We start from the raw sequence: 18,811 nt of genomic DNA on the forward strand, positions 1-18,811 counted from the left end.
GACTTTTATTAACTAAAGCTCTCAATTTCTGTGTTCAGAAATCACTGGAGAAAATGGGTTAATTAAACAAATGACATTGCACTGGTGGAAATTTGGTGGTTCCAGGGCCAGCTGGTGGAGACAGGAACAGATGCACTGTTAATAGCACTTAAATTTTCAACTGTCTCCATTTCAGAAAGACACACTTTTGAAAGACATAATTTTTTATTACTAAACATCAGAAATACCTCTAATGCAGAGACAGGTTTTGTGACAAAATCCATGTATTGTCCTGTTGAGAAGGCTTAGCCCTCAGTGCATCTGCAAATGGGTTTGGAAGCTTCACAGTCAGGTGCTAGTCCTGATGAGGATAATTTCTTGTATCTTTAAATAATCAGGTCTGTCTTCCCTGTTTTATTTGTTTCAAAAAAGCTGTCCCTAAAGTTTGCCTTTGTTAAAAAACGAATATTTGTGGGTTTGGTTTCAGAGGAAGTTCCACTGTGCAAGTTTGACATCTTGGCCCCCCTGGCTCTACTCTCTCTATGATGCTGTAAGTTCCCCCTTAAACCAAATAACCTGCACAGAGCTTTCTAGTTGTAATATCTGAGTATGGGATAATAGAAAAGCTGTAATTTTATTGGCTCATCATTTCCATTTTAAAGCATTTTATATTCAGAGTAGTGTGAGAAGATCAGGAAGGGCTTCCCCCACTGTGGTTGTTCCCTCCTTCCTAGAGCAAATGTCTGGGAGGGATAGCAGAGATTCTGTGTTGTCTCAGAGCAAAAAACAGTTAAAATATGCAGGTACAAAGTGATTCTTTAATTATTCTTTAATTAAAAACTACTGTCCACTTAGGGAAAAGAGCTTACTCTACATTTTGCTTCCCTTTTGTTTTTTTCCTAAGAAGAAAACAGCAATAGCTGTGTATTTAAATTAGGCTTTTCTTCTAACAAAAGGAAACCTTGATGGAGAGAGTCAAGAGGCAGCTCCATGAGTGGGATGAAAACCTTAAAGATGAATCTCTTCCATCAAACCCAATAGGTACGAGCTTTTTTTTAAATTTTTTTAAAATTTCTTAAGAGACCACAGCTTAGATAATTACCTGTGGTAAATAGAAACAGTTGGATTTATTTCTCTGTTAATTCTAACAGACCTGCTGCTTTCTCATTTCTAGATTTTTCTTACAGAGTTGCTGCCTGCCTGCCCATTGATGATGCTTTACGTATCCAGTTGCTCAAAATAGGCAGTGCTGTGCAGAGGCTCCGCTGTGAGCTAGATATCATGAACAAAGTGAGTGGTTCTTCCTTATTTGCCATCAAATTGCCAAAAAAATAGGAGTGACTGTCACAATCTCTTCCAGAAATGATGCAATTTCCAGCTAATCCTTCCAGAGGATGAATTTGGGCGTTCTGTTATTTCTTCAAAAGTTTGCTCGAAAGGAAAATTATGTCTCAGTGCTGGATTATGTTTGGCAGCAAGAAAAAACATATATAATATATAGTAAATAGTATATATAACACATAATATATATAATACATAATGTAACGTATATTGAACATATAAAATATAATATATAATTATATTTGCTTTTGCTAGAAGTATTTCAGTGTGCCACAGCAGTTTTTTAACCATGAGGTGGTGCTAGAAGTCCAGTGTTGTTAACAACCATCACAGCCCCACACTGACACCACGATCCAGCATCATTTTGACATGGAAAGTTTTGGATTTTGTAGCAAAATCTTTGTAGTATTGAGCATAAATCTAAAGATTGGACTAAACAGATTTTTTTATTTTGTAAAAGACATTTATTTCTTAGGCAATTCCTTCTTAAGATGTTCAAAAACTTGTTTCTCTTCCCTTCTTTCCATTGCCATGGCCTTGTAATGTTCTAAATGTTCTATTTTTGTGTAGCACAGTTCTTGGTAATAATTTATATTTTCTAAATCACAGTACTGTGCTTGTCTGATGGACACAGAGCAGTGGGAATTTTGCCTCTTTGCATAAAAAGTAGTGTCATTAAATTCTTGCCTGTTTCTGGGGAAAAGAGAACCTGAGGGTCATTTTAATAATGATCCTCTTCCCAAATTCATGCACCAGAAATTTAAAGAAAGGAGGCAGAAAACATCTCTTCCAAATGCTGAGACAAAATGGGCAGGTGTTTGCCTGAGGCTGTAGTCAGACTAAATTTCACTTGTCTTTTCTGAGTTGAAACTCTGAAAACACCCTGATACTCCAGTGCTGCTGAGAACTGTTCCTGTTCAGTAATTATGTGTTTTCCATAAATCCCAAAGAGGCAGGAGAACTTCAATTAGCCTCATAAATTCAAGTTAAAGTTGCTTTTTAGCCTATATCCAAGAGGTGTTTTCTTCATCATCATGTGACATTTTGGTCTGTAAATGTGTTTAACTGTTCTGTGTTAGTGTCAGAATGGGGAGTGCACTGTGGCTTTTTACAGCTTATTTAGCAGCATTTTTATCCAGTCCAGTCCTTTTTATCCAGAGTTCTTTCGGATGCCCTGGCTTGCTCAGAATGCAATTTCCAATAAATAAAACTGATCCTGAGAGCTGGTCCATTTTCCTTTGATACCAGTGAATTGTATTGTACTTTTATCAGCTTTCCCAATGCTAATTTTAAGGAATGTGCCTGAGTCCCAGGTGTAGCAGTGTGAATTCCACTTGGGAGTGCTAATTGCAGTCATCAGAGAGGTTTGGAAGAGTGGCTGAATTGGACTCTGAGTGCTGTGTGAGCATTGCAGTGCAATCTGTGAGTGAGGTGGGGAAGTTCCTGGCAGGAGAGAGCGGCCAGGGCAGCTTCAAGAGGGGCTGAGGAGGATCTGAGGAGTAGAGCTCTTGTCCTTCCTCATCTCCAGGGAGCAGAGTGGGGCAGGAGCAGGGGCACCTCCAGGAGAGGAGCTGGAGCAGCTGAAACCCAACAAAAACCTCTGAAGGGAGCAGAGGAGAGAGGAAGGAGTGGTTTGAGTGGGTGGTGTCACAGCTCAGGGGGCTCAGAAACACAAACTCCCGGTTTTAAGAGCACTGTCCCCGAGTGCAGCATTTTATTCCAAAATCCTGTGGCTCATTTTGGGGGAATTTCACAGGCATTAACCTTAAGAAGAAGTAGAGGTAATGCACGTGCTGAAAATGAATGGGAGTGTTCTGCTGAGCTGATTTAAATGCTGCTTTTCTGGGCAGTGTCAGTGATGAATTGTTCAGTTCTGCTTTGTAGAAATTGTGGAAGATGGATTAATCTGTTATCATCTCCAGGAGAGAGATCAATATGTTTTACCTATTTTTGTGAGGAAATTAAACCCATTGATCTACAGTACCCTCAAATTTAAGAAAGACTTAATGATTGCATTTGTCTCATCTGCCTTTCTGTGCTGTATTGCAGAAGAGCAAAGGTTGTTTTTTCTAAATTAGCCTTTAGAGACCTTAAAAGGTTGGCTCATTTATTATCTTTGTGGAGTCAGATCCAATTCTCTCTGTGTGGACCTTTCTGTTAGGGGATGATATGAAAATTATTATGTCTTTTAGATAATAATTGATGTTTAAATAAGTAAAATGCATAGGAAAAATAGCCCACATCAGTGACTGCTGAACAAAACAATTGGTCCAAAGTCTGTTCTGATGGAAAGGGAGAGACATTTTTTATTACTTCCCACTGCTGACAAGCATCTGGAAATTAATGAAATTTCCCTCTTTGTTTCTCTTTCCCAGTGCACATCTCTCTGTTGTAAGCAATGCCAAGACACAGAAATAACTACCAAGAATGAAATATTCAGGTGAGTTTATTACTCTTCATCTCGGGCAGCTCCTAGGTCAGAAACACGGGCCCAGCAAAGCAGATTAAGCTGGGTTAAGTCTTAAAACTGCTGGGTTTGCTACAGCTCCAATAAAATTTAAGTAAATATAGACAGTTTATATTTGAGCTTTTTTAATAAAAAGTGTGGGAATCTCAGCATTTCCAGGTATATTGGAAGAGATATTGGTGTTGAGCCACACCCCCAGCACCTCGCAGGGAACAATTTGAAATATAAATGTGTCACATAAAGACTTTTCCATCCTGGTATTTCTGAGTAAAGTTTTTGATATCCCAAATTTTATTTCTCAGCGCTTCATTTATGTGTCAACAGGCCATAAGAGCCAATTAAAATGCACTAATTAGGGGATATAAACAGGCTCCCATGATGTTGGCATGCAGGGAAGGTTCCTATTCAAGCCAATAAGTGTTGTGATCCCTTTTTTCTTTGAAGAATTTAAGGTTATTCCTGATAACTGGCCCCATTCTTTATTTGCCCTCTACAATATTTGCCATGTTTAACAACGATTACATTTCCCAAATAATTGCTGCTTCTGTCAGCCTTGTCGCTGCTTTAAATCTTGATTAACTCCCATCACCCATCCCCTCTGATAATGGGAAGGTTAGAAGATGGTTTGGGTTAACAAAGACTCCCCACAGTTTTTCTTTATCAGTGTGATAAGGAGCTGATGGGGTAATTAAAAGCCATTTCTTATCTTCTAATCAAATAATGGATTGCAGACACCACAGTTCCTGCTGTGTCAATATGATGAACTTTTAACAGAAGTGCTGTGAAGCTGGTGCAATAAATGGAACATTTTTGCTTACATTTAAAGTTACAGTTTCCTTGCTTTTCTTGGAACTTCATGTTTAAAGTAAAACACAGGATGAGTCTATCGTGTACTTTCCTGCAATTCTAGGCAAATGTGAGCAATGATATTTTAAATTAGCATCTATTTTCTTCCAGTTTTTAATGCTATAATTCAAGGCACTTTTTTTTTCCCCTACAAAAAGCAGGGATTTTTTACTCTGTTGAACTATTTTAAGCTTTGCTGGCAGTTTTTCCTCTGTTTGCATTTGCCACCCTTCGGGGCTGGTTTATTTTGATTTTTTTTCTTGCTCTCTGATAAAATTCTTTGTGTGTTGTAGCTTATCCTTGTGTGGGCCCATGGCAGCCTATGTGAATCCCCATGGATACATCCATGAAACCCTCACTGTATATAAAGCCTCCAACCTGAGTCTCAGTGGACGGCCCTCCACAGAGCACAGCTGGTTCCCTGGGTAAGAGCAGCAACATTTTAATAGAAAATTACCCAAATTGGTTATTTCTGAGAGGGTGGAATAGTAAATATTGAGGTTTTTAGGCACATGTCATCATTTCGCTCATGTAAAAAATAAGGAACTAAATTTAGACTTATTCAAAATACAAATAAAATGGAAAAATTACATAACATGTTGCAGAATTTAATATTTTTTAAATGAGGAAATATTAAGTTTTAAAATATAGTCTAGAATCTAAACTATTTAAACCAAGTTGTCTGGAAATTTGTGTGTAGTTTTGTTTAAAGTACAGCTATTAGGATTGTTTTTACACAGCTTTAGTGCAAGTGAAAACCAGAATATAGAAATATACTTCATCTACTGAAATACATTTTTATATCTAAAAATGGAATAAATGTTACATGAAATAAAAATTCTTTAACATTTGTATTGATCTGATTATCTTTGATTTTATTTTAATAATAATTAATAATGAGTCTGCCTCTCTGAGACAGTAACAGAATTAAGTGTTTAGATGTAAAAGTTTACCTAATAAATAACAGGTCTTGCATCCAGGACTTTTTTCCTGGGATATCACAGAGAACTGAGCAATGATTTGGAGGATGTCTGGCATTTCTACCACATGCTTTAACATTCCCTAAAGAAAATCTGAGACTTTTAATATCTGGAGTTAATATTGCTCATCTTTTTGTGTTTTCTCAGCTCTTCTATGATGGTTTTGAAATATTCATGTTCTACCTCATAAAGAGAAAAGCTCTGCTGCTGTGGGAGGTGCAGCAGTCCCCGTTATTTGAAAAGCAGGGCAAAAATCACTTTCATTGCCATTAAATAATTTACTCTGAGAAGTTTTGTGACCCCTCTTCAGGGCTCTCAGTGTTTCTGGGAAAATAAAAAGCTTTGCTTGCTTCCTCTCTCTGAAGAGGCAAGAGAGGGCTTTAGGGGTGGGATGTTTGTGGGGGGCTTGTCTTCATTTTTTGAAGCTCTGCAGGGTTTTAGATGGGAGCTGGGATTCCTGAGGAGTCTTTGCAAATGCAGCTGGGGATTGGTACCCAAATACGGTTTGGGGTTGTTACCCAAATTCAGCTGGGGGTTGTGACCCAAATGCAGTTTGGGATTGTTACTCAAATTCAACTGGGGATTGGTATCCAAATATGGTTTGGGGTTGTGACCCAAATGCAGTTTGGGATTGTTACCCAAATCCACTCTGGGGATTGTTGTCCAAATCCACTCTGGGGATTGGTGCCCAAATCCAGCTGGGGATTGGTACCCAAATGCAGTTTGGAGTTGTTGCCCAAATCCATCTGGGGATTGTCACCCAAACCCACTTTGGGGATTGTTGCCCAAACCCAGCTGGGGATTGTCACCCAAACCCACTTTGGGGATTGGTGCCCAAATCCAGCTGGGGATTGGTACCCAAATGCAGTTTAGGGTTCTTACCCAAATCCAGTTGGGGATTGTTACCCAAATCCAGTTGGGGATTGTTACCCAAATCCAGCTGGGGATTGGTACCCAAATGCAGTTTGGAGTTGTTGCCCAAATCCAGCTGGGGACTGTCACCCAAACCCACTTTGGGGATTGTTGCCCCCATCCAGCTGGGGATTGCTACCTGCCGAATGCCGCAGCGTTTTCCAGAGGCCTTTTCCCTCACCAAGGCTTTGCTGTGCCCTGGGCAGGTACGCCTGGACCATAGCCCAGTGCAGGATCTGCGGGAGCCACATGGGCTGGAAGTTCACGGCCACCAGGAAGGAGCTGTCCCCTCCCAAGTTCTGGGGGCTGACGCGCTCGGCGCTGCTGCCCCGCATCCCCGAGGACGCCGAGGACTCGGAGCGCGGCCGCTCGCCGCTGCTGTGCCTGTGACACCCCCGGGGCTCTGCTCAGTGCTGCTCCTGCTTCCTCAGCCCAGGAACCCCGGGAAGCACACTCCCATCCCCAGGGAACCAGGCTCACCCAGCTCCCTGTGCTGTTCCTCGGGAGCTCCGGACTCTTCCTGCAGAGGGGGTGCCAGGGGACGCCGGGAATGCAGGTCCACGTGGGACACCAGGAAATCTCTGATCCACGTGGACACACCTTGAGACTGGACTTGTGTAATTCCCACTTGCAGTGAAGGAAGGGGGATGGAAACTAAAACCAAACTAAAATCCCAATAAGCAGAGTCTGATTGATGCAATATTCCCGGGATGGCAGAGAGCAGTGACCTGCTGTGGAGTGTTTGCCATAATACACTTACACGTGGTTTGCTGAGAATCCCCGTTTCTAACTCTCTGAAGTCCTTCAGGTTTGCTGCTTGTGCTGTTTCTCAGCTTTTTGCTGAATAACCATGGAAGAGAGAAGCAGCCTGAGAGTTTCTGAGTGCTGGAATGTGCAAAAGTTGGAATTGCAGCTGCCTCCCAGGATGGACCCCATGGGGAAGTGTCTGTTCCTTACAAGTTGTCTCATCTGTTTAGTCCATTTGACTTTAGAAGTCTTAAATTTTAAACTGTTGATAAGATGTGCACGGGTCAGTCCCAGAGGGCAAACAGCATTGTCATGTTCTGTTCAGTGTGCTTCAATTACTTCCCCAAATTATTCCTGGTTAATTTACCAGTGGTGGTGTCCAGGGGTTTGGGAAGGACTCTAAAACACCCCACTGAAGTGATTTTTAAGTAGTACTTGGGACAAAGGGAAGGAAAAAATCTCTTTTAATTATTTCATTGTAACTTTTAGATCATAAAGTAACATTTCACATTATCACCTTATAAAGAGCAAAAGTTTCCAAATAAAACAGGAATACAGGCAATGCCTTTTTGTGGGGAGGTTTCTTGGGTTTTGGTTTGGTTTTTATTTTGTCTGTGCTTCACAAATTGGGTGCCAGTCTGGGGCAGCTTTTGCCACTGATTTATTGTTTTTTTTTCCTCACAGAATGCACTTTGGTGATGGCAGTGGAGAATTTTTTTTTTTTTTTAGTGCACATAAACACTTGGTTTTCTTGTGAAGCTTTTATCATTCACTCTTCATTTCTTCACGGTGATGTTAAACTAGTCAAGTTTAAGACATGAGCCACTGGTTGCTTGTTCTCTGTCAGCCTCCAGGCAGGTGTAGCAAGGACAGGTCACTTCAGCTGGGGGCCAAGGCCAAGCCTGGCACACAGGAGCTGATTCCCATGGCAGTGTGGTACCTCCAGCTGGAAAAACACCCCAAACCATGGACTTGCTGCTGGGTATTTGTCATGCCAGGTATGTAGAGATTTAATTGTGTAACTCAGGTTTAGTTCTTTGAAACTTTCTACCTCTGTGCTGCTTCTGTTCTTCTTAGACACCTTTAATTCCGTGCTCAGTTCCCTGTGCAGTGCCCTGACTTGGCAGTGAACTGTGAAAAGCAGTATTTGGGATGTGGCTCTGAGCAAACAGAGGGTGATCATGGCCTGTTTTCATCCAGAAAACTTTCTGGATGCTGATAATGATTCATTTTAAGCTTGGAAAGCCAGGCACTGGTGTGAGAGGGAGACTGGATGCTCTGTTTGTGAATCCACTGGAACCTGGCTCTCCCTCACCCCTGCACACTCAACACATCTGGGCTCTACATTTGGGGTTTTTTTGTTCCTTTTCCCCTCAAAGTCCCTCCTGTCTGTTGTTCCTGTGGCCCTCAGTGGGGCTTGGTGGTGGCAAGAAGTTGGAGGGGGCTCCCAGCACCTTCTGCTGCCTTGGTGTGAGCATTCACTGGGGGCTGGGAAGGAATTTCAAAAGGATTTTCTCAGCTGTCACTGAACTTCTAAAGGTTCAGTTCTTTGGGGTTTTGGCCGAGTCTTTTGGATTCTCAATTTGAAATGGCAATGTTTGAATCCAGAATAAGCATTTTTTTTGGTGTTTTGTGTATATAGTCAAATGTAAACTAACATAATTGAGGTAAGTCAGGAGTAAATTAACACTAATTAAATTTCATTTGATGATGCTGTTCCATGTGCTAAACCTGTGCAGTGTTTGCTGTGTTGAGTCCATGACACCTTCCAGGTTGAGTCCTGTGGTGGTGAATCCAGTCCTTACTGGGAACTATCAAATGTCCAGCACTGCAGGGTGTGGAATTGGGGATGGTTCCTTACACTGGTTCATATTTTCCATACTTTGTTCTGAAGAGAAAACTATTGGTGGGAATTAGGGAAAATTTGGAACATCAGTATGGAAAAATACAGACAGCAACTGCTGAGGAGAGCTAGTCAAAGGAAACCAGATTTGATAAATATTTTCTACAGTTACCCCATTGATTGGCTGAGTAATTTCCTGCAGGAATTTAATCCTGAGGGATCACAGGATTTACAGCACAGACTCATTTTCAAGCCATCATTGCAGCATCACCAACAGCCCAGCCCGAGCCTGTAACTTTGCAAGTTTTCATTTATTTTAGGTTCATTTTGACAAATAGGTAGAACCACTTGTACAGTGGGTTTAAAATATTTCATATACTCATTTGTTTTTTATTAATGCTCTTTTTGGATGTGCTGCAGTTCATTTGTTCCTCTCTTTGTCACCTTTAATTGCTCTGTGAACTGCTCCATGGGTAGCCCAGTCTCTGCTTTAACTCTTCCTTCTCTCTGCCTTTTGGGACAACTTTTCTGACAAATCTTGTGGCTTGCAAATATTTGCAAAGAATAAAATTAAATTTGTTTCAAAACTCACTTGGTTTTGCTGATTGTTGGGGTGGGAAAAGGAAACGTTTGTGTTTATGATGAGTTTTTGGCTGCAAAAAGTAAAAGTTTCACTTCCAAGTCTGTGCTGGCTCAACTGGCCCAGGGCAGAGAAGATAAGGAATAACATGGGAGAGAGGGGAGAGGTAATTAAAACCCATTGTGAATATCATTTAATTAGTCAAGCAATCTCTTGGAGAACTTTACTTGACCATGTGTGCATCAGACTTCAATAGCCCATACTCTAAAAAGGAGAGTTTATTTAAACCCAGCATTTTTCCAGATCCCAAGCTGGCACTTGAATATTTTTTATTTCATGCCTTTCATTTTCCTAGGGGTTAATTTTTCTAGAAGATAAACAGAAATGCTCAATAGACCAATGGGAAACCTCAGGCAGGGGCTGATGTTTAAAGAGGTGTTGGAACACAGGTGCTCCCTGCACTGAATCCAAGCAGGGCTGTTCATGAAGGTGCTTGTGGAATAATCTGGTTTTGCTGTTTTTCGTGAGCCCTGGAGATTTGTAACAGGATCCTCTGTGTTATCAGTGAGGGTTGGGGGAAATGGGGCTCCCCCTGCTTTTAGTGACCACCTTGGCCAAGTAATCTCCAATTAAACCCATCAATTTCTACTTACTAATATTTAAGCTGGCTTTGAAATGATTGATTTAATAGTGCACTCTACAGCAGCTGTAACTCTCTATACTGTGTAGTAAATAATTCTGATTGAAGTCTTTTCAGGCTAATCATTACCAGCATCAATTTAAATAAATCATTCCTTGCTGTTCATAGGCATGATTTGGGTTGTCATCCTTAATCCTAGGGGACAAAGTTGTGCAAAGGTTCCCTGCCAGCTGAACAATCCTTTAGACATAAACCAGTGATTAAATCTGGGAGCAGGATTGGATCCAGGCACACCCAGCCCCTCTCAGGGCTGGACACTGAAGCTCAGCACTCATGGGAAGATCTCCCTGCTAAACATTGTCCAGAGTGTCCCTTTGGTCCATGCCAAGATCATAAATTTCAAGCTTTTCTCCTTAAAAATCTTCTCTCTGAGGGGAGTTAGACCCTGACAGCAATTTTGGGTAAAAGTTAAGTGTTAATATTTTCCACCTCCACAGCCATTGCCCTAAAGCTGCACTTTGGTGAAATCTTGACTCTCTACAGCCCTGAATTTTGTCACTTTCCCTCCCAAGATTTCAGTAGTTCCAGAAATTACACTAAGGAGGTTTCAATTTTATCACCTCATTAATTTAAGCACCATCCTGTCCTTGTGAGATTTGCCTTACTAACAAACAGCACTTCCCCTCTTCCCCTGCTGGCTCCCATAAATTCCCAGGCACTTCAGGATAATTTATTTAAAGGACCAGACATCCCAGGAAAATCAAAGGCAGCTGGGAAGTTGTGGAAAAGCCCAAAATGCTGATTTTTTTTTCCAGCATTGCTCCAGTGTTGCCATCTAGTGTTACAAAATGATATCCAAGGAAAATGAAATCCAAAGGATTTTATTCATTACCATGGTTCTGTAGGAAAAAACTTCAACCTGCAGTAAGATTTCTACACACAAGAGCTGCTCCCAGGGACTTTTTAACAGCACACCAAAAACCCCAGGAGTAAGAAGACATTCATAACAACCAGGAATAGCTCTGCTCCAAATCCCCAAATTCCCAAGACAAGGAGCTGCATCTCCCCTTGTTAATGTTAATTAACATTAATAGTTTGTCTCACACCTGAAGTTGAAAATACAATGTAGAACCTTCACCAGTTTGCTGTGGATTTAGTTTGCTCAGTGATAAGTTACTGAAAAACTACTGAAAATTCATGATACTCTCTCAGCCAGGTCATCCTTTTAACCTAAAACTGATTCTGGAATTCTGGAAAATAAAAATAGTCCTAGAAAACAGCCTGGTTTTCCATGCCAAGGCTGTTGGGAACTGCTGGAGTGAGTATTTCCATCTGTTATCCAGCTGTAAGTACAAGAAGAGTTCAGGTAGAGCCCATTATTTCCACACATTCTCCTAGGCACATAAAAACCCCTCCATGATTTGATCTAGAGAATGCAAATAACCTTTTTTGGGGGGATTTTGGGATTTTTTCTTTTGGATATAGACAGTCAGAAGGAGAAAAATCTTGCCATCACCTCTCATGCCCTAAGTCATGATAAAATAGTAAATATTTATCACTAAGAACAGCAGAGAGAGGTTGAAAAGGTGGGATTTGGCAAAGAATGTTTTACATTATTACAAAATGAAACCTCTCCTTGCAGAAGTTAGGAATTAGTAATGAAAATGTTAAATGTGACAAATGCTCAGTTGGCTGTGAGAGGCTCAGTTTCCTGGAGCTCAGTTCCTCTCGGATCAGGGCACACACAGTTCTGTTATTATTCACTTTACAGCTTCTTCAGGCAGCTCAGCAGTTCCTCTTTATCCATGTGGTATCCACTCTTTTTCCACTCATCCCTCAGCTGCTGCAGTGCTGTCCCAATTTCCTTCCCAGAGGACACCCCCATCTTCCTGAGGTCGTGGCCACTCACAGGGAAAGAGGGCACAGTCCATTCCTGCATTTCTTTCAAAAGCTGTTCCTCTCCTTGGTACTTCAGGAGCTCAAAGATCTTGGAGCTGGTGTTAGCTTCCCTAGACTAGGAGAAAAAAAAGGAAAAAAAGAGAGGCTTCAGTATGAAACAGCAGAACCAGCTCCAAGTGTGCTCAGCACTGTGCTGTTCCCATTACTCCTTGTTAGGCAAAGATCTTGGCCAAGCTGGGACCATGGAAGCAAGGATCTCTCCTGCCTCACAGGTGTTAAAACTGAGTCTTGCAGGCTCTGGGAGATCCTTGGAGACTCCCTGAATCCCAGGTAATAGCTGTAATCCCTATCATCCATCACCTTTCCTGTGGGAGACAGGCCTGGCCCTGGGGACTGGTCCTTGCCCTCGGTATCAGCAGAATTCAGCTGGAAATGACCTCACTGTGCTGTGGAAGAACATCCCAGGGTGCCTAAGGAACAGTGGGCCTTGGGAAGAACACCAGGAATTGCACTGATTTTCCACTCACAATTCAGAGCTGAATTTCACAGATAAAAGCAAAATTCTCCTGCAGGTCCTGTTCATATTTCAACAGGACAGCACAGCAAACTGCCAGTCCCAGGTAAGATCACAAGAAACTGAATGTGACATTTTTCAGCCTGACTGACTTTTAAATCAGCCCAGAAACTGCTCCAGAGCACAGGGTGCTCAGAACTGCTAAAATATGTCTTAAATGAATTCAGTTCACTGTGAAGCCCCACATGGAGCAGTGTGAACTACACTCACATCCATCAGGAAGTCCTGGTATGGTCTAAGTGGTTCTGGCCCCGGGCCTTTGGTTAACTCCTGCCTGTGCTTCACCAAGAAAAGGCCAAGGTTTTTTTCTTCCTTGGAGATTTTCAGCCTCAGGTCCAGGTTTGTGACATCATCCTTCCCCTTGAACAAGGATGTCAGGACAGTCATGGGTTTTGGAGAGAGATTTTGGATGTTTTTACTGACTCTGGCAAATTCCTCTGAATTCCCATCAAGTGGTAGCCCTAAAAACACAAAAAAAAAAGTGCAAAAAAAAGTGTTAATAAGAAAAGTGTCTGTTAGCACAGGATAAAAATAAAATCTAATTTCTGTGTAAACCCAAGTTTGATCTCAATCTGCCACAAAATTCTGTCTGTATAAGATACAGGAGTAGGAAATCAAACTTCATTTCACTTTACCTATGTACTGGGCAATATCCAGCTCATACATAAGCTGAACCAAATGATTGACATGGTTTCCAAGAAGAATTTTTTTCAGTTCCACCCAAATCCTTTCTCCTGATATTCCAGCCAAGCCTTTGGCATTTTCTTTAATTGCTTGCAGTGTATTAGGTTCATGATCTCCAGGTTTCTCTGCAATTCTTCCATAAAATCTGCCAAATAAAACCCCTGGATGTTAGAAAACTATTCCACTAATAATCATAAAATCATTTAGGTTGGAAAGGAAATATGACAACTACAACTCTTTTTACATCACTGGTACCTTTCTGCACGTTTTTGAAACTTTATACAGTTTATTTATCAAGGAAAAGCAAAACCTCTTACCTGAAGTACCTCAGGATTCTTAAATAATCTTCTTGTATTCTCTCAGCTGCCTTCCCCACAAATCTGATTTTCTTGTTTTCCAAGTCTTCATAGCCATTAAAGAAATCGTAGAGCGTCCCATCCAAACCTAGAAAACAATGAAAAAACAGAATATCAATGTACAAATGTACAATGTACATATCAATGTACACATCATTTGTACGTATCAATGTACAATGTACATATCAATGTACAAATGTACAATGTACATATCAATGTACAATGTACATATCAATGTACAAATGTACAATGTACATATCAATGTACAAATGTGGCTGACAATTAACCCCTCTCATTTGGAAATGAGGAGTTGTGTGGTTTGACCTGGTCTGTCAGATCATCTCATGTATTTATACAGACCTTTGACACAGGGACAGAACTCAGTGGCAAAACTCAAATCTACTGCTTCGTCTACGTAACAGTTTCCCAAATTTACCTAAAAACATGGAGTTGACAGTGAGGTCCCTCCTCTCAGCATCCTTGTGCCAGTCTGTGGTGAACTCCACCTCTGCGTGCCGTCCATCGGTGACGACATCTATTCGGAGAGTGGTAATTTCAAAATTCTGTTCATGGAGCTGCAAATCCCACAGACACCGTTACTTCAGCACAGCCAGGAAATAATGAAATGAAATGAAATGAAATGAAATGCAAAAGCTGCTCATTTTCTCAGCCCTGTGCTTGTGTACACTGGGTGGACACATGCACAGCAACGTGTGCAGGGTTTTCATACCGAGTAGAGAAATAGGAACTTCTGAAAATAATCCTTATTTTCTACAGAGCATGCAGAAATATTCCTGCAGGAGATGGACTAAGAGCAAGGTAGAGGAAACAGGCCTTGAGAGGAAATCAGGAGCAGGAAACATTAGGATCATGTGTGGGCAGCCAACATTATTTTTTCTGGTGATGACACAGCAGCATGAATGGGTTACATGCATTAAAATATGGTAATTACTTGAATTCTACAATGAATAATCAAAAAAGTCACTCCAGGCATTAAAGCAGGTTCTCATTTAAACTCTTGCTGTGATACTTTAACAGATAAGGAGCAAATTTTCTACTGGACATCCACAGATAGGTAGAAAAGATCCAAACAGATCCCAAACCAACCCTGGCAGTGATGGTTCCGTGTTTTTCTCCTTTGTTATTGATCAGACGAACCCCAGCTGCTGTGAACATTTCCTTCATCTCTGCTGGAGTGGCTGTGGTGGCAAAATCGATGTCTTGTGGTGTCACTCCGCTCAGCAAATCCCGCACGGCCCCCCCTGCTATTCTCAGCTCATAGTTCTTCTTCTCAAACAGTTCTGGGAAGGGATGGAAAGGAAAACCAAACAGTAACAAACCCATGGCACAATCAGCCATAACCTGCCTTCTCACAAAATTAACATCACAGATGTAGGAATAAACACTCAAATATGCAGGGAGCAGCAAATAACTCACAGCTTTGTACAAAATGCACTAATTCGTGGCACAGCTGAGCACTCACAAGTATTTTCCCTGTCATTCTAATTTATTTTTCTGAAGCTTTTTTTGAAAACTTAACTATTGGCAGGTCTCTAATTGGTCCTGGGGACTCTGGGCTGGGGATCATTTTGAACAGTCAGGGGCTGACAAGGGAAAAGAATTCAGATTGTTTACAGCAGAGAACAGTGAGCCATGAGCCCAAATTCCTCCAGGAACAAGAGAGCATCGTGGAATCGGCCCAAAAAGGGGAAAGCGAGCTCTGAGCTGTCCCTGGAGACTGGCTGAGGGTGTTCGGCCTGGAGAAGGCTCTGGGAGCAGAAAAACGCTCTTTTTACCGGGGCATGGAGTGACAGGGCAAGGGGAATGCAATAAGGGGAGGGAGGGTAGGTTCAGGAGTGAGGTTTCCCTGTGAGGATGGCAAGGGACTGGGATGGAACTCCCAGAGCAGCTGTGGCAGCCCCTGGATCCCTGGCAGTGCCCAAGGCCAGGCTGGACATTGGGGCTGGGAGCACCTGGGACAGTGGAAGGCGTCCCTGCCATGGCAGGGGTGGCACTGGATCCGCTTTAAGGTCCCTCCAACCCGAACCACCCCGGGGCTGCGCTCAGGGACGTTTTCGGGGCCTCCTCCCCTCACTCACCGGCCACGCTGCGCAGCCCCGGCGTGAAGAGCGCCTGGAACTGCGGCGCCTGCAGCCTCATGGCGCCGCTCCCGCCGTGCCGCCGCCCGTGCAGCAGCCGCAGCCCGGCCCTGCGGGGCACAGCCAGGAGCTCAGCCCACATCCGCGGGCACGGCCAACCCGCCGCCCCGGGCCCGCCGCCCCGCACGCACTCACCGGGGCCCAGCTCCCGGATCGGCGGCGCCGGGCGATGAGCTCAGAGCAGCGCCGGGCTCGGCGATCGGCACCGCCCGCCCTGGGGCCGGGCTCGGGGATCGGCACCGCCCGCCCTGCGGCCGGGCCGGGCTCGGGGATCGGCACCGCCCGCCCTGCGGCCGGGCCGGGCTCGGGGTCGGCACCGCCCGCCCTGGGGCCGGGCTCGGGGATCGGCACCGCCCGCCTTGGGGCCGGGCCGGGCTCGGGGATCGGCACCGCCCGCCCTGGGGCCGGGCTCGGGGATCGGCACCGCCCGCCTTGGGGCCGGGCTCGGGGATCGGCACCGCCCGCCCTGGGGCCGGGCCGGGCTCGGGGATCGGCACCGCCCGCCCTGGGGCCGGGCCGGGCTCGGGGATCGGCACCGCCCGCCCTGCGGCCGGGCCGGGCTCGGGGATCGGCACCGCCCGCCCTGCGGCCGGGCCGGGCTCGGGGATCGGCACCGCCCGCCCTGGGGCCGGGCCGGGCTCGGCGATCGGCACCGCCCGCCCTGGGGCCGGGCCGGGCCCCGCTCCGCCCCCGCTCCCTCAGCGGGACGGGCCCGCCTGCGCTCGGCCGGGATGGATTCGTAAAAAAAACCACTCACAGAATCACCGGGTTGGAAGAAACCGTCAAGACCATCGAGTCCAACCCAGCCCCGACACCTCAACGAAACCCTGGCACCCAGCGCCACATCCAGGCTTTGTTAAACACACCCAGAGATGGTGACTCCACCACCTCCCCGGGCAGCCATCCCAGAACTTTATCACCCTTTCTGTAAAATACTTTTTCCTGATATCCAACCTAAATTTCCCTTGGTGCAGCTTGAGACTGTGTTCTCTGGTTCTGTCAGTGCTCTTTTCTGCAAGGCTGAGCCCCCCCAGCTCCCTCAGCCGTTCCTCACAGGGTTTGTGTTCCCAGCCCCTCTCCAGCCTCGCTGCCTCCTCTGGATGAGCTCAAGCGTCTCAATGTCCTTCCCAAACTGAGGGACACAGCACTCAATAGAAGACATAAAATATTTACCGTGGCTTTGTCTCAGTTTAGAGAAGTTACAACAGGAAAACGAGTTATAGCAGGGGGAAAAATACATAGTTTGGTAATGGCAAAATAACTGGGATGGAACTGATGAGTTTCTTCTTCCCCCAATGAGAAGGAATTTGGTAGCATTTAAATGTTTGAATAATTGAAATCACAAAGTCATCATTTTGGAAAAGCTCTCTGAGATCAAGTCCAGCTGCTCCCCAGCACTGCCAGGCTTGTCACCAAACCCTGTCCCCAAGTGTCACATCCACACAGCTTTAAATCGCCCCAGGAATGGGGATTCCTCCTGACCCAAAACCCCATCCTGTTCTGTGGAGCAGATATCAGTGATAGGAGTGATAATTGATTATTTACAGCTATTAATGTGCACTTGATAATGTCTAAAGACAGTTGAGATCTTGCCCACATTGAATTACACCCACTTTCACCAATTTGGCTTTTAAGGAGCTTTAATTGTGTCCTGAGCCCCAGAGCACTCGCCCCTCCAAGCTTGTGTCACCTACACATTGATCACTTGGATTCCAGGTTGTTAATGAGGGTGAGTCATTAGCCTTCTTCTCATCCTTCCTATAACTCCATCACATATGGCCCCCCTTTCTGCAGGATCTTCCCTTGGGTTGGATTCTGTTCCCTCTCCTGTTTGTGAGCCTGCATTGCCGTCACAGAGTCATGGAATGGGTTGGGCTGGAAGGAACCTTAAAGATCACCTTGTTCCAACCGCCTGCCATGGGCAGGGACACCTTCCATGGGTCCCATCCAGCCCTGAACACTTCCAGGGATGGGGCATCCACAGCTTCTCTGGACAATGCAGAAGTTATCCAACCCAGCAGACCTCAGCTCAAAGCTCTCAGCACAATATTAGGAAGCTGGTTTTGCTCTGGTGTCAGAACCCAGCACATCCCTCAGGCTGCCCTGGCTGGCTCCAGACCCTGGCAGGGGGCTCAGAGACCTTGGCACAAAGTCAAAAACACCTGTGGCTTTGATTTTAGCCCATGGAAAATTGCCAACTCTGTGTGAGGAATTACAAGCCACAAGGGGTTTAGAAGTGTGATATTTAAACTAACACAGGGTGGAAAAATAGAATTTTGGGGTTTTAAGATAAGGGATTCAGGGGACAAGATGGAGGGATTTGGGTGTGTCCTGACCTTCTTCTCCTTCTTCTTGTTCTCCATGTCTTGCTGTGCTGGTGACACTTTTCTGTTGGTTTAAGGTACCCAACATAAATGTTAGGTATTGGTAATAAATTGTAAACACAGTATACATAACTTTTGATATAAAAGGTAAACACTGCCCAAGAGGGCATGCAGAATGTCATGGCCTCCTTGCTAGCCAGAGCTCGGCAGGTCAGAGAGAAAATATTATAGATAAGAAGAAATAAACAACCTTGAAAACACAATTGGAAGCATTCCAAGACTCCTCATTTAGCTGCGTTCGGGCTAGGGAAGCAAAGACTTTTCAGATCTCTCTTGGGGTCCCCCTGACCTATAGGAGCCCCGAGAGAGAAGAAATCCACACTCTGGTATCGATGACTTCTGAAAATGCTGCTGTTGTCTGCATGGCTGTGTGGCCAGAGCTTTGGACAAGATGGCATTAAATCAACTGGACAAAACATG

At 44.2% G+C, this 18,811-nt stretch overlaps 2 protein-coding genes across 8 annotated transcripts in view; one reads left to right on the top strand and one right to left on the bottom strand.

The window, feature by feature from the left end:
* The window catches only part of CRBN (cereblon), a 33,497-nt gene extending 23,791 nt beyond the window's left edge, over positions 1 to 9,706 (top strand). For all 6 annotated transcript variants that reach the window (XM_053989743.1, XM_053989738.1, XM_053989739.1 and 3 more), the window contains exons 6-11: positions 467 to 529; positions 936 to 1,020; positions 1,154 to 1,269; positions 3,696 to 3,760; positions 4,927 to 5,058; positions 6,732 to 9,706. In XM_053989743.1, coding sequence (XP_053845718.1) covers positions 467 to 529; positions 936 to 1,020; positions 1,154 to 1,269; positions 3,696 to 3,760; positions 4,927 to 5,058; positions 6,732 to 6,915 — 645 coding nt within the window. In that variant the 3' untranslated portion in view covers positions 6,916 to 9,706. The remainder of the gene's footprint in view (positions 1 to 466; positions 530 to 935; positions 1,021 to 1,153; positions 1,270 to 3,695; positions 3,761 to 4,926; positions 5,059 to 6,731) is intronic.
* A 1,494-nt stretch (positions 9,707 to 11,200) lies between these two features.
* Positions 11,201 to 16,211, bottom strand: TRNT1 (tRNA nucleotidyl transferase 1). Of its 2 annotated transcripts, XM_053989745.1 has the most exons (8): positions 16,143 to 16,211; positions 15,948 to 16,057; positions 14,956 to 15,149; positions 14,285 to 14,423; positions 13,810 to 13,936; positions 13,444 to 13,637; positions 13,019 to 13,269; positions 11,201 to 12,349 (listed from the first exon to the last, which is right to left on the bottom strand). In XM_053989745.1, the coding sequence occupies exons 2-8, from the start codon at positions 16,006 to 16,008 to the stop codon at positions 12,101 to 12,103; spliced, it is 1,215 nt and encodes a 404-aa protein (XP_053845720.1). In that variant the 5' UTR covers positions 16,009 to 16,057; positions 16,143 to 16,211; the 3' UTR covers positions 11,201 to 12,100. The 2 variants fall into 2 exon arrangements, with proteins under 2 accessions (XP_053845720.1, XP_053845719.1); XM_053989744.1 differs by having other exon boundaries at positions 15,948 to 16,185.
* Between the last annotated feature and the right edge of the window lie 2,600 nt (positions 16,212 to 18,811).

The sequence above is a fragment of the Vidua macroura genome, chromosome 13 (assembly GCF_024509145.1).
Source record: "Vidua macroura isolate BioBank_ID:100142 chromosome 13, ASM2450914v1, whole genome shotgun sequence".
Lineage (NCBI taxonomy): Eukaryota > Metazoa > Chordata > Aves > Passeriformes > Viduidae > Vidua > Vidua macroura.

What these genes read in the sequence shown, in the direction of transcription:
- TRNT1 (XM_053989744.1), bottom strand. Translation starts at nt 16,089, where the DNA reads ATGTGGGCTGAGCTCCTGGCTGTGCCCCGCAGGGCCGGGCTGCGGCTG. An exon ending in AGAATCCTGAGGTACTTCAG is followed by an intron (nt 13,638 to 13,809) that starts GTAAGAGGTTTT and finishes TTTATTTGGCAG; the next exon opens with ATTTTATGGAAGAATTGCAG. An exon ending in GGATATTGCCCAGTACATAG is followed by an intron (nt 13,270 to 13,443) that starts GTAAAGTGAAAT and finishes TTGTGTTTTTAG; the next exon opens with GGCTACCACTTGATGGGAAT.